Source organism: Oratosquilla oratoria, chromosome 15 (genome assembly GCF_046742065.1).
Source record: "Oratosquilla oratoria isolate Oo_2021 chromosome 15, ASM4674206v1, whole genome shotgun sequence".
NCBI lineage: Eukaryota > Metazoa > Arthropoda > Malacostraca > Stomatopoda > Squillidae > Oratosquilla > Oratosquilla oratoria.
In genome coordinates this window covers 68,305,296-68,317,999 of record NC_134791.1, presented here as the reverse complement: position 1 = coordinate 68,317,999, position 12,704 = coordinate 68,305,296, and the positions used below count along the sequence as shown (strand labels likewise).

General features: G+C 38.7%; 2 protein-coding genes across 2 annotated transcripts; both read left to right on the top strand.

The window, feature by feature from the left end:
* The first annotated feature begins 9,927 nt into the window (after window positions 1–9,927).
* On the top strand, window positions 9,928–10,583 carry LOC143033219 (protein FAM200C-like). Its single transcript, XM_076198402.1, has 2 exons — window positions 9,928–10,074; window positions 10,326–10,583. Exons 1-2 carry the CDS (start codon window positions 9,928–9,930, stop codon window positions 10,581–10,583), a joined length of 405 nt encoding a protein of 134 aa, XP_076054517.1.
* Window positions 10,584–10,594: 11 nt separating this feature from the next.
* On the top strand, window positions 10,595–11,349 carry LOC143033218 (protein FAM200A-like). Its single transcript, XM_076198401.1, has 2 exons — window positions 10,595–11,079; window positions 11,190–11,349. Exons 1-2 carry the CDS (start codon window positions 10,595–10,597, stop codon window positions 11,347–11,349), a joined length of 645 nt encoding a protein of 214 aa, XP_076054516.1.
* The last annotated feature ends 1,355 nt before the right edge of the window (window positions 11,350–12,704 follow it).

Here is a 12,704-nt window from a genome sequence, read left to right as displayed (position 1 = left end):
AACAAAGTACGAGGAGGTGAAGTTGTACTTTGACAGGCAGTTGCTATTTAGTATGTGTTCAGACGCATAGAACTGACAATTTCGCACTGCCAATTTTCATAATGCGTAATACTATATGTGGCTGGGCAATAATGGTGTGATGGATGCTTACTAAATCCTTTACCAAAACAATAAGAAACATCACAATCACCAATCCTCAATGAAAAAAAAAAAAATCAATTTACCACATTAACCCTGGACAGGTAGTGTGGACAAACTCTCCCGGTACAGGTAGCGTGGTGTCATATCTGTTACTTTCACTTTGGGCGCTTATACCTAGTTACCATTATGCCCTTCTTTATTTATTTTATTATATTTTAATAATATAAAGACTCTACTTTCTACTGGTGAAAGAGAAAAAAAAACGCTGAATATAAATAACACTTTACTTACATGATTACGAAAAAAATTGTAAAAATAGACATTTGGTCAAATAACAGGCACTGTACACTTTAGAATACCAAATTCCACTAATAACGAGTGTTTTCTTGAAAGTAGAAGAGTTCCTGAGTTGATTGATGTAAAAACATTGTTGATTGGAGCAAAACTGCAAAATCTGTAAAGAAAAGAAAAAGCGGTTAATTTTTTTATGTACAAAATCACTAAACTTTTGGTGTGAAAGGAAGGCTACATCTATAGTAGTAATATTTATTAGATCTAGATTAAATTTTCCAGAAGTCATCTACAATAATCCTAGATGACGACAAAACCTTAGAAAATGATATTTAGTGACTGTAAACAAAAACAAAAAAAGGCTTAGTTTCAATGTAACCCTTACTGTGCGCAATTTACGTAAAAGAAAGGCATATTGATATTCAGAGTACTAATAATTGATGGATATGCATGAAATTTCGCAAAAGTAATTTACAATGGCCCTAGATGAGGATAAAAATATTAAAAATTATATTTAGTAAGTATAAACTGGTAAAAAAAAAATAATTCGTGAAACTTACCACGCGCGATGGCACTGGTCACAGATGTAGTTGACATGCGAGTTACATGCAGGTTTATGGCACTTTGCACACAAAAGCTTGGTCCTGGCATTAGAAGAGAGGGCATATGCCTCAAAAGTCACTATAGAAGGCTCTTCTTCATCGCTACTCACGAAAAGGGCCTGCAAATACTCTTCCTCCGTCAGGCTTCTCTTTGCCATGCTGAAATCTGATAATAGAAAAAAATTGAAAATTAGAAATTAGCCTCAAAATAAAAATTTCGCTGCCCTCCGATCCAATATGGCGATTGGTACGGGTAGCTATACCATTCACTGATATTTTCCGATAAACACAATAAAATTATTTCACTAAGTAATAATGCAGTAATGTAAAATGCAAAACGTTTGCAATTGCGTGACTTACCCGAGTAACGGTAGCGTGGTGTCAGATATGCACCATTTACAACTTTGGAGGGCGATAGCGGGTGAAGGTGGCGGAGCAGAGGTGACACACATGTTGCTTTCACTGAGGCCGGTGAATGACTAACGGTCCCTGAAATAGGGTTGCCACTGTGATCTGTGCCAGTTCCCACAAATGAGTGAGTTTTTTTCCACAAAATTCCCACAAGGAAATATGAAGTCCCACATTTTTTCCCACAAAAAAAGAAGGAATTATTATAAACACAAATAAGTTCATTGTAACATATATTTGATAAAATTCTACTAGAAAATAATGGTAAGCAGTTTAAACATGATAGGTTGAAAGCTACAGTAACTAAAGTTTACTTTTGTATGAAAGATATAATTCAGAATACAAATAAAGTATTGTCTTTTACACTGAAATTAAGTTTTAATTGTTTCTTCTAAAACTGCATTGAAATTATTAAAAAAGGTTTTCAAAATACAATTTCATTCTGTCTACCTCCAAATAATCAATGTCTTGATTTTCTTGTTTTTTTCTTCAGCCTTAGCAAAAAAGTTCTTTAACATGTCTTCAGTGGGAATAAAGTCAACACAAGATGAACCCTGAAGAGACAAGCCATACCTAATTTGCAAAATAGCCTCAACAGATCGTACACTAAATTTGTTCCTTATTTTTGAGTGCACGATGTTCATAACCGAAAATACCCTTTCCACATTTGCATTTGAGAAAGGTAAAGACAATAATGCCAAGGTGAAGGCAGAAATATTAGGGAACTTCCGGTTACCTGCATAATCTAGTTTTTCATATACCTCTGCCCAAAATGCAACACTGCTTTCCAAACATGATTTTGGCCATTGCTCAAGGGTAAGTACACCCCATTCATTTTCTAGTTTATCTATATCTCTGACTATAGATCTGTACCTGGAAGCAATAGTTGCAATAGAACCCTTGATTTGAGAAGTGGCTACACGAGGATGCAATTTCTGTAAAAGAAGTAGGGTGTCAACATTATCTGGCAGGCGCAGCTGCACTTGATTAATCAACTCGAGTACAAAATCTTTACATTTCTCTTTGACGTTAATCAACTGTTTATTGGTTAAGGTACAAGATTCTGCAAATGCGTTGAATTCGTAACCAAAATTGATAGCATTCAAAGGCAAAATATAATTCTGAAATTTTAAAGAAGGGAGATCTTCTTTGGCACATTTTGATAAGTGACCTGATTCTACCACCATATGCATAATATTACGATACATATCGATCAGGTCTTCAGTAAGTTTAGCTACCTCAACATTTTGCCTCCTTCAGTACTTTCCGAACATATAAAAGGAACAACTTATTATGAGGATCATTGTATGCTTGGATTAGTTGTTTTGCTGTGTAGCAACGCTCACTTGTTTCGCACATTTCAAAATGCAGTTTTAGGGAGTCCCATTGATCAAGCAAGGATAACACTGATTGCCTCCAAACGGGACAACCAACTTGTGCTAGCTAACTCAGGCACTTTCTTGGGTACACGATCCTCAAGAACTTTATACAACCCTGTATATTTGTTGATCCTATTTGGACTATTAGAGAACCATGTGTGTGTCTCTCTAACTAAAAAAATCAAGAAGAGTGGGGAGGTTTTCACATGCCTTACTTGCAGCTAGATGCAGGGAATGACGCACACATCTAATAAGAGTCATTTCAGGGTTGTCATTCTTCAATAATGTTATGAGTGAGTGATGACGACCTACAATTGAATTTGCCCCATCTGTGCCTATACCTATCAATTTAACATCTAATCCATCTTCCATCAAACAGTTTTTGACAATTGTATAAATGGTGTCTGCTTTTGCATCCCTTAGAGGTACTAAACGGTAAAAAGTGATTGTTCCTGTCCACCTACTTTATGTAAACTGTATGTCGTCACTTAAGGGCTACGTTTGGTACGTCCGAGTCTTGCTGCGCATTCAATTCAAATTTCGTAATGGGACCTTTCGCAGTGAGCAAATTGATACCAGACACCGCCAGATTTTGTAATTCTTGCCGGAAAATAAATACTTTTTTGGGCAAGTTTTATAAACTTACAGAGGTGTATCGTTGTACATTATTGTGTCTGAAATTTAAGTAAATTAATTTCATGATCGCAAACGGCATATAGCATTATTTGAGCCTCTATTTATAATCACAGATGATATTCGTAAAACAGCCTATAATTGTATCAAGCCAAGCAATTTGTCATTTTCTACCGACTTCAATGGACGTATACTGATATACAGGCGTATACTTTCATTTAAATGCACCAAGCAATAGGCAAATCCATATAATGTATCGAAAATATAATTTTGCATCGAAGACTTAATTTTTTTCGGTACGATAAACTTTGTCTTCCTCTTATTTTTTCTTGAATCTGATGTGCAGTTTGCACACGTAAAATTAGTCATATTTGTTTGAAAATAGCTCCCAGCAAATCTAAGAGGCTATTCTTTACAAAAATGTCGTTAACTTAGTACGTCCGCCACCACTGTTGTTATTTTTTATCTTATTGATTATCTTCATATACAGGACGTGACAGTGATATCCATTATTTTTCAACACTCAGATAAAATGCACAAACCGAAATCAACATCCTCTTATTTTACTGCTCATAGTTACTTCAGTAAAAATAATTACCTATTTTTAGTTTTACCTGACAATTAGATTAACAAAGCCTTATCACACACCAGTAAGTAAAAATTATAACATTATGAGTCATGTTTTTAATTTTAAATACATTTATGCAGCAATTTATGGCGTATCTTTTTTAAATATCGGTTTCCAAATCAGATAAGTCACCCCTCTGCATCGTGAAATCGAGACAATTGAAAATTCTAGCGCTAATAGGAATCTACGAGCCTGACTGCGAAAGGTCCCATTCGTTCTGTATGTTGGTCCTACTCTCCACTGTCCGCTCTCACACGCTCTATGTGAAATCACGCTTGCGGTCCCGTGAGACGTGCAAAATGTTCTCCTTTACCTCTATAGGTTCTGTACGTATACATACATCATATAACTAGACATTAAGCAATAAAGATTAAATGTGATGTTTTCCGTATTAGGGTAGACTTAGCTAGAATATAATCCGTATTCGGTAGTCTTAATTTCTTTACCAGTGCCTATTTATCTACAAATTTAGGGCACTTGTCACATTTTTATCTTGGTTAATGAAAAACTACAAGATTTGTAGTGTTTTCAGAGAGAAAAACTACAAGACTCCAAGATCATAGCAAAAAATACTAGATCTAGAAGGAAAACACAAGGAGTGGCAACACGAAATACGAATTTATGAGAACACCAATGCCACCCCCCACCCCCCACCCCACAGCCAGGCCCGGGCCAGCTATAACCGTTTCTGTTGATACTTGGCTGATACATATTTGAAAATTGATGGGGTGTCTTGCCTTATTTAGCTGTGTATGTACTTTTGAACTATTATTATTACTATTATTTTAACATTTACTTGATATCCCATAAAAATTCCACAACAATAAAAATTCCCATGAGACCTCCAACAAAAATGCAAAATATCCACAACAAAATTCCACAGATATTGAGGTGTTAAAGTCCTCCCACAAAACATCCCATGTGAGCAAATTTCTCCCATAAATTTGTGGGAAATTCCCACAAAACGGCACCCCTGCCCTGAAATACAAGCGAGATCATGCCAGGCGTCTATGCGCAGAAACCAAAAAACGCGTTTTGCGCAGCGTCCTGGTGCGGATCTGACACAACGCTACCTGTCCAGGGTTAAGTGATAAATACTCATGAAAAGATCCACAAAAGCTATTCATAAACACATTTTCCATAAGTGTCAGACTATTATGGGTGACTGTACATTGATTTGAAACATAAATGTAGAATTCCTTCACTCTCTGAAATTCTGACGAAGCTTTCCCCAAAAATACGACCTCATTCAACCCGCGTGAGGAGCGTAAGTAAGTCTACAGATGTTCTACCAAACTTTCGCACGCATGTCTCGACAAAATCGACCCAGTTTCTCTACTTCTATGCTAAGATGAATCAAAATAAGCAAAATTTGTTGGTTTTACATCATTTTGAGTTCATTTAAGCAAAAAAAAAAAAAAAAAAAAAAATGGCTCCACTGCTGTACAGGTTAAACAAACATTAAACCTCACCAGCCAGTCCACCATCACTGTACCTCCTTTTTTCAGACGTTCTAATTTCTTCATATTCTTTTTAGTACTGGGTGTCCATAGTGTTGCAGTGTACTCCAATCTTGGTCTATCAGTGTAACTAATATTTTCTTTACCATTTCCTCGTCCAAGTAATCAAAGGTCACTTTCATTGATTTTAGTAAATTGGTTTCTCTATTTTGTTGATATGATTGTCTGGTGACATGTCTTAGTGATAAATAATTACTCCTAAATCCCTTTCCGAGCTAACTTTTTTACTTTCTTAGTACCAATTTTGTGTTGCCCTGATATTCTATTTTTACTTTTTCCAAACTCCATTATACTACATTGATATTGAAGTTCACTTCCCACTTTTGACTCCATTCCCATCCAGGTCTTTCTGTAGTGATTCACAGTCTTCCTCTATATTTACTTTTAGTAATTTTGCATCATCTGCAAAGAAGTTCATATAACATTCCACACCTTCATCCATGTCATATATAAAGCAAACATTATCAGAGCCAATATAGAACCTTGTGGGACTCCACTTATCATTTCTTCCCAAGTTGAGTTTTTGTCATTAAGTACCACCCTCATTTTTCTCCCATTCAAGAAATCTTCTATCCACTCCAATAACTTTCTTTGTACACCACCTTTTGTTTCAAATTTTCTTAGTAGCTTTTTGTGTAGTACTTTATCAAATGCTTTTTGTAGATCCAGGAAGGCACAATCTGTCCATTCATCCCCTCTTGTATTATTTCTATTAGCCTCGAGTAAAAGCAAATCAAGTTAGTGGCACATGATCTTTCGTGTCTAAATCCAAATTGTTTTGGATTCAGTAATTATTTTCTTCCAGATGATCCATCTACTTTTGATAATTTTTTCACATAATTTTGCTATTGCGCTTGTAAGGGAGACCAGTCTATAGTTGGATTTTCCTTGTCTCCTTTATATATTGGTACAATATTTGCATTTTTCCAATCTTGTGGTACATTTCCTTCTTTGAGTGGGTGATCAGTTATCTTGTATATTTTGTCCGTTAGTTCATCTATACATTCTTTTAATATCCAATTTGCAATTCCATCCAGCCCATGTTATTTTCTGATGTCGAGTTTTTATTTGGTCCCTTATTTCCTTCTGTGTCACAGTTATTTCTTTCATTGGGGGGATCTTTCTGTCCTTCCTCCCAATTTTGTGTACTTTCAATTGTGAATACAGATTTAAAATGTTTGTTCATAATTTCAGCCATTTCTATATCTTCTATATATTCATTATTCCCTTGATGCAGTTTTACTATTTCTTGTTTATCTTTTAGTTTACCATTCACATACCTGTAGAATAGTTTAGGTTGGTCCTTGCCAGTGGCGATTCTAGGACTATGAAAGTGGGAGGGCCAGCTGAAAAACTGGGGGGGGGGGGGGCATGGCCCTCCCAGCCCCAAAGCCCCCCTAGAATCGCCACTGCGTGTGACGCCATGATGCGGTCGGTACCGCAGTAGTATTTACCAATATATATATATATATATATATATATGTACCTATATATATATATATATATATATATATATATGTGTGTGTGTGTGTGTGTGTGTGTGTGTGTGTGTGTGTGTGTGTGTGTGTGTGTGTGTGTGTGTGTGTGTGTGTGTGTAATTTAAAAATAGGATATGCAAAAAAAAAAACTGGGGGGGCCATGGGCACCCCATGCCCCCTCCTAGAATCGCTACTGGTCCTTGCATTTTTTATTATGTCTTTTCATTTTTTTTTTCTTCCCTGGATATTTTTATATATTCATTTCTTTGATATATATTTCCCACTTTCCCCCCCCCCATCTTTTCCCAGATTTGTCTCTTCTATCTTTAGCTTCACTAAATTTTTTGTTGTACATATATATACCAAAGGCTTTTTCCCCCTTACAATGGAGGTAACCAAAAAACAAAGGAAAAAAAAAACAAAAAAAAAACATTCCATCCCCAATACACTCCATTCCCCTCCACCCTCTACCCTCCCTCTTATCTTGGCACCTCATGGATGATGGGTCATCCATGTATCTTGTCCACTGCCCTGGGTCAGAATTAGTGTTGCAAGACACAGCACATCCACAGCAAGGCCGCTTCATTAAATCGGCGACACCCTCTCTCCGCCCCCTTATACAGAAAAGGAGAACATGGGGAGAAATCCCTTCAGGCTGTGTAAAATTTTTCTCACAGATACTACCCCACCCCCCATCCCCCCCACCCATTTCACCTTATGCATCACATCATCCATATACAACCATTCTCCATTCACCCCTGTCTTCTGTCCTCTCCCATCCTTCCTCAACAGACATTCCCCTCTTCCCCAAAATCCCTTTCACCCCATCCATCCATCTCATCCTAGGTCGCCCCCTCATATTCACTCCCCCCACATCTGCCTTCCATACCTCTTTTACTAGTCTCTCTTCACTCATTCTTTCCATGTGTCCAAACCATCCCAATACTTTCATCCACCCTATCTCCCAACTCACCACCCCCATTCTCCTCACCTCCTCATTTCTCATTCTGTCCAGCCTAGTAACCCCCATCGTACATCTCATCACCTTACTTTTACCCACAATTACCCACATTACCTTACTTTCACCCTTTTCATCTCATCACCTTACTTTTACCCACATTTATCTTCAACTTTCTTCTCTTACACACTCTCCCAAACTCTGTCAACAACTTTCTCAATCCCTCCTCTGATCCTGCAACAAGTGCAGTGTCATCCACAAGCAACAGCTGGCTCACCTCCCACTTTCCTCCATTTTCTTTAACCATCTCCAATCCCTGACCCATCACCCCTGCATTTTCCTCTCACACCACCCCATCCATGTATAAGTTGAACAGCAAGGACGACATAACACATCCCTGATAAAGTCCCACCTTTACCTCGAACCACGCACACTCTCCATTTCTAATCCTGACACATGCTCCACTACTCTCATAAAAACTCCTGACAGCTCCTAAAAGCTTTCCTCGTATCCTGTATAATCTTCAAAACCTTCCACAGTGCCTTCCTGTCTACCCTGTCATAAGCCTTTTCCAGATCCATAAAAGCCCAAAACACATCTTTACCCTTTCCTATAGCTTTCTCACATATGTCTTACCACAAAAAATCTGATCTACGCAACCTCTACCTGCCCAAAATCCACACTGTTCCTCACCAATTACCCCCTCTGTTCCTCTCCTAATTCTCTCAAGATCCTCCCATAAGCCTTCCCAACTACATTCAGCAAGCTAATCCCTCGGAAACTACTACACTCCTCCAGTCCTCCGGCATTCTACCCTCTCCCCAACAAACATTAAATAACCTCACCAGCCAGTCCACCATCACTGTACCTCCTTTTTTTTTTTTTTTTTTTTTTTTTTTTAGACATTCTGCACGGCATCCATCCAGACCAGGTGCCTTACCTGCCCTCATCATCTTAACAGCTGCCTTCACTTTATCCTTCCTTATTTCTCCTCCATTTTCTTCACTCATCACGGTCATTTTCGTAGCACTTCCCACTGCAACTATCTTTCCCTCCCTATCCTCCTATCCTCTATACATGCATGACATACCCACACCAGACACCTCAGAAATACAAATCTCTTCCTACGCAGATGACATAACAATCACATGAACACATCGTAACACAGACAAAGCTGCAGAAATAATCCAGCCATACTTTGATACACTCAAGACATGGTTCATCACAAACAGACTCAAAATAGCTCCAACCAAATCTACAGCAACACTTCTCACCAACTGGACAAAAGAACACAAATACATACCTCATCTCTACATCAACAACACTCTAATACAGTGATTCTTAACCAGGGGGGGGGTGCGCCCCCCTAGGGGGGCGTGGATCATTTCCAGGTGGGGCGGGAGCTTTCGGGTGAAAAGTATAAGTTTTTCCAGTTAGTGATTACTTTTACAACAGCATGGGACAATACTATAAGCATAAGCATATGAATTATTACAGAATTCTTTCTTACTAATGAACCGTTAGAGTGAGACCCGTTTAGGCAGAGCGTTTCTTCCGAGGTTGTCTTCGTCGGTTGAATCGTACGATGACGTCATGATAAGACGGAAGCTGATTGGCTAGTAAATTCTCGCGCGATGCTATCAATGTGTGGGACGGTGTGACTGAGACAATTGCATTTCACCAGTCGTTGTGTGATTATTGCTTATTGTTGTGTTGGCCTCATTTGTTCTACATATTTACATAGATACAAAACATCAAGTATTTTGCAATGAGTGCTAAGAAACTGAAGTACATTGAAGATTATATTCGATTTGGATTTGTGTCTCTCCAAAGGGCTGACACCGAGGTTCCACAGTATGTGATATGTTACAAGACTGAGCAATGATGGAATGCGGCCTTCACGCCTGGAACGCCACTTGAGGACATCACATCCTGCTTTAGTTGACAAGCCGAAGGCATTCTTTGAAACTAAAAAAGACACCTTGAAGCGAGCTAAACTGGACGACAGTGGGTCATTTCGGCAGCAATCTTCAAAGGTTGTTGAGGCTTCCTATAAGATAGCTATGTTGATTGCAAAGAGCAAGAAGAGTCATAACATTGGGGAGTCTCTCATAAAACCAAGTATATTATGTGCAGCAGAACTTGTTTTGGGGAAAGATAGTGCAAATAAGCTTTCCCAGATTTCTCTGTCAAATGATAAGTCAAGAAAAGGATAGATGAATTATCTCAAGATATCAAAGTTCAGACTCTCGACCAAGTAAGAGCCTCCCCTGTTTTTGCCATCCAGTGTGATGAAACGACTGATGTCGCTCAGTGTTCTCAGCTTCTGATGTATGCTCGTTTTGTATCAGGCAATAATATAAAAGAGGAAATTATGTTCTGTCACCCGATGGAAAGTTTCACAACAGCAGAAGCTATTTTTGATGTTATATCAGATTTTTTCCAGGAAAATCAGCTTTCTTGGGAGTCGTTGGTAGGAGTGCGTACTGATGGAGCACCAGCCATGCATGGTTTACGGTCTGGGTTTGTCACAAAGGTGAAATAAATCCTTCCGTAATGAGTACACACTGCATACTTCATCGGGAAGCCTTAGCATCCAGAACTTTGCCTGTTGAAATGATGGACGTCTTGAATGTGGCTATCAAGATTGTCAATTTTGTCAAAGCTGGAGCCTTGAACAGTCGTCTTTTTAAACTGCTGTGTAAGGATATGGAATCCGAACATGAAGCCTTGCTTTTTCACACGAACGTGCGATGGTTGTCAAAAGGAAATATGCTTGGAAGGCTTTATGAGTTACGAGAAGAAGTAGAAATATTTCTAGATTCACAGCAGAAAGTAGACCTTTATGACAAATTTCAGTCTGAAGGCTTTCATGCAACCTTAGCCTACCTGGTGGATATTTTTGAGGCATTGAATGCTGTGAACCTCAAACTACAAGGAAAAAACATCAATATCCTCGTGCACCATGACACCATTCGAGTTTGGCCAATAATTTATTGGCCAAACTCGATCTTTGGAAATGTCGAGTTCTACAGGGAAATGTAGCCAGTTTTAGAAACTTAGATACGGCTCTCGCTGACAGTAACCTCGTCTCTGAGTTAAAAGAGCAAATAATCACTCATCTAAGTGACTTGAAATCGGAATTCGTCAGATACTTCCCAGATATAGACGACAAGCTATGTGAAGTAGCTGATGTAGCTGAAGAAGGCCAAGAAGAGTTCCTAGAGTTGAAGTTCGACTCCACAGCTAAAGAAAACTTCAAAGATATTCTAGATCTGGTAGCTAAGAAGCAGTGCCAAATATCTCATTAATCATGTACCTATTCGAAAGTGTCAAATATCAAATTATTGCAATTTATACTTAATAAATAAACTAAAAAGACATTGCCGTTTCTATTCTATTTTTAAATTAGAGAATAATATTTACCTATATATGCAAGGGGGCGTGAAAAAAATAGTAGTTCGTAGGGGGGGCGTGGTAATGAAAAGGTAAACACCATATGAGGACGGAGCCTTTACTTATACGACGTTTCGCTTATTACAACTTTTTCAAGTACTGGATTCAAGTACAAGTTGAGATACAAATGCTTGAGATTAAATAAGGGGAAAGGAGGGAACGGGGAGAGAAAAGGGGGGGAAGGAAGAGGAGGAGGAGAAGGGGGGGGGATTGGACACTGGGAAAGGATGAGAATGCTGGCCCAAACGTCCGTGGGCGAAATGTCCACAAAGGGTGGATTTAAATATTTAATATTTTGCTGGCCATGGGTATTAGGGGAATAATGTGAGGAGATATGTTAAACATGCCCCTGTTTTGTTCAATAGTGTTCGTTCCTTGAACACACACATCTTTAAGTACGGTAACCAACTTGAATTAAAAGTGTATAGAAAGCCCACCAACAAAAATTATCTAATTCATTTCTACTCCCACCATGGTATAAGGACCGAGAGAGGAGTAGTAATAGGCTTTTTCCTTAGGGCATTTAGGATATGTAGTTCAAAATACTTAGAAGAAGAGTGCAGGTTTATTAAAGAGACCTTTTTAACACTAAAATTTCCAGAATTTCTTTTAGATAATTATTGCAGACAGCAGGCCGCTAAGATTCGGGAAAACCGTAGGCAGCAGGACAGCACAACAAGACGTCTCGTGTTGCCAACCGGCGACGTTGCCACCAACCTGACACGTCTTTTAAGAACCACCAACTTGGAAATAGTGTGCCAGACAAGCAGAACAATAAAAGATATCACGAAGACGGAAACACACAACATCCAGACACCGGGCACCAAAGCCGGTGTTTATCGTATTCCGTGTTCAGGATGTGATAAAGTTTACATCGGAGAAACGTCACGCGACCTGAATACACGAATACGTGAACACCGTTACGACGTCAGGCATGATGTCACCACCAATGCATGTGTGACACATAGAAACAAGGAAAACCATCTTATGGACTGGAAGAATGCAGAGCTGCTGATACGGGAACCAGACAAAATCCGCAGGAAGTGTTTAGAAGCAGCAATCATTCAAGGAACGAACACTATTGAACAAAACAGGGGCATGTTTAACATATCTCCTCACATTATTCCCCTAATACCCATGGCCAGCAAAATATTAAATATTTAAATCCACCCTTTGTGGACATTTCGCCCACGGACGTTTGGGCCAGCAT

What these genes read in the sequence shown, in the direction of transcription:
- LOC143033219 (XM_076198402.1), top strand. Translation starts at nt 9,928, where the DNA reads ATGCGGCCTTCACGCCTGGAACGCCACTTGAGGACATCACATCCTGCT. An exon ending in TTCGGCAGCAATCTTCAAAG is followed by an intron (nt 10,075 to 10,325) that starts GTTGTTGAGGCT and finishes TTTGCCATCCAG; the next exon opens with TGTGATGAAACGACTGATGT.
- LOC143033218 (XM_076198401.1), top strand. Translation starts at nt 10,595, where the DNA reads ATGAGTACACACTGCATACTTCATCGGGAAGCCTTAGCATCCAGAACT. An exon ending in GTCGAGTTCTACAGGGAAAT is followed by an intron (nt 11,080 to 11,189) that starts GTAGCCAGTTTT and finishes GGAATTCGTCAG; the next exon opens with ATACTTCCCAGATATAGACG.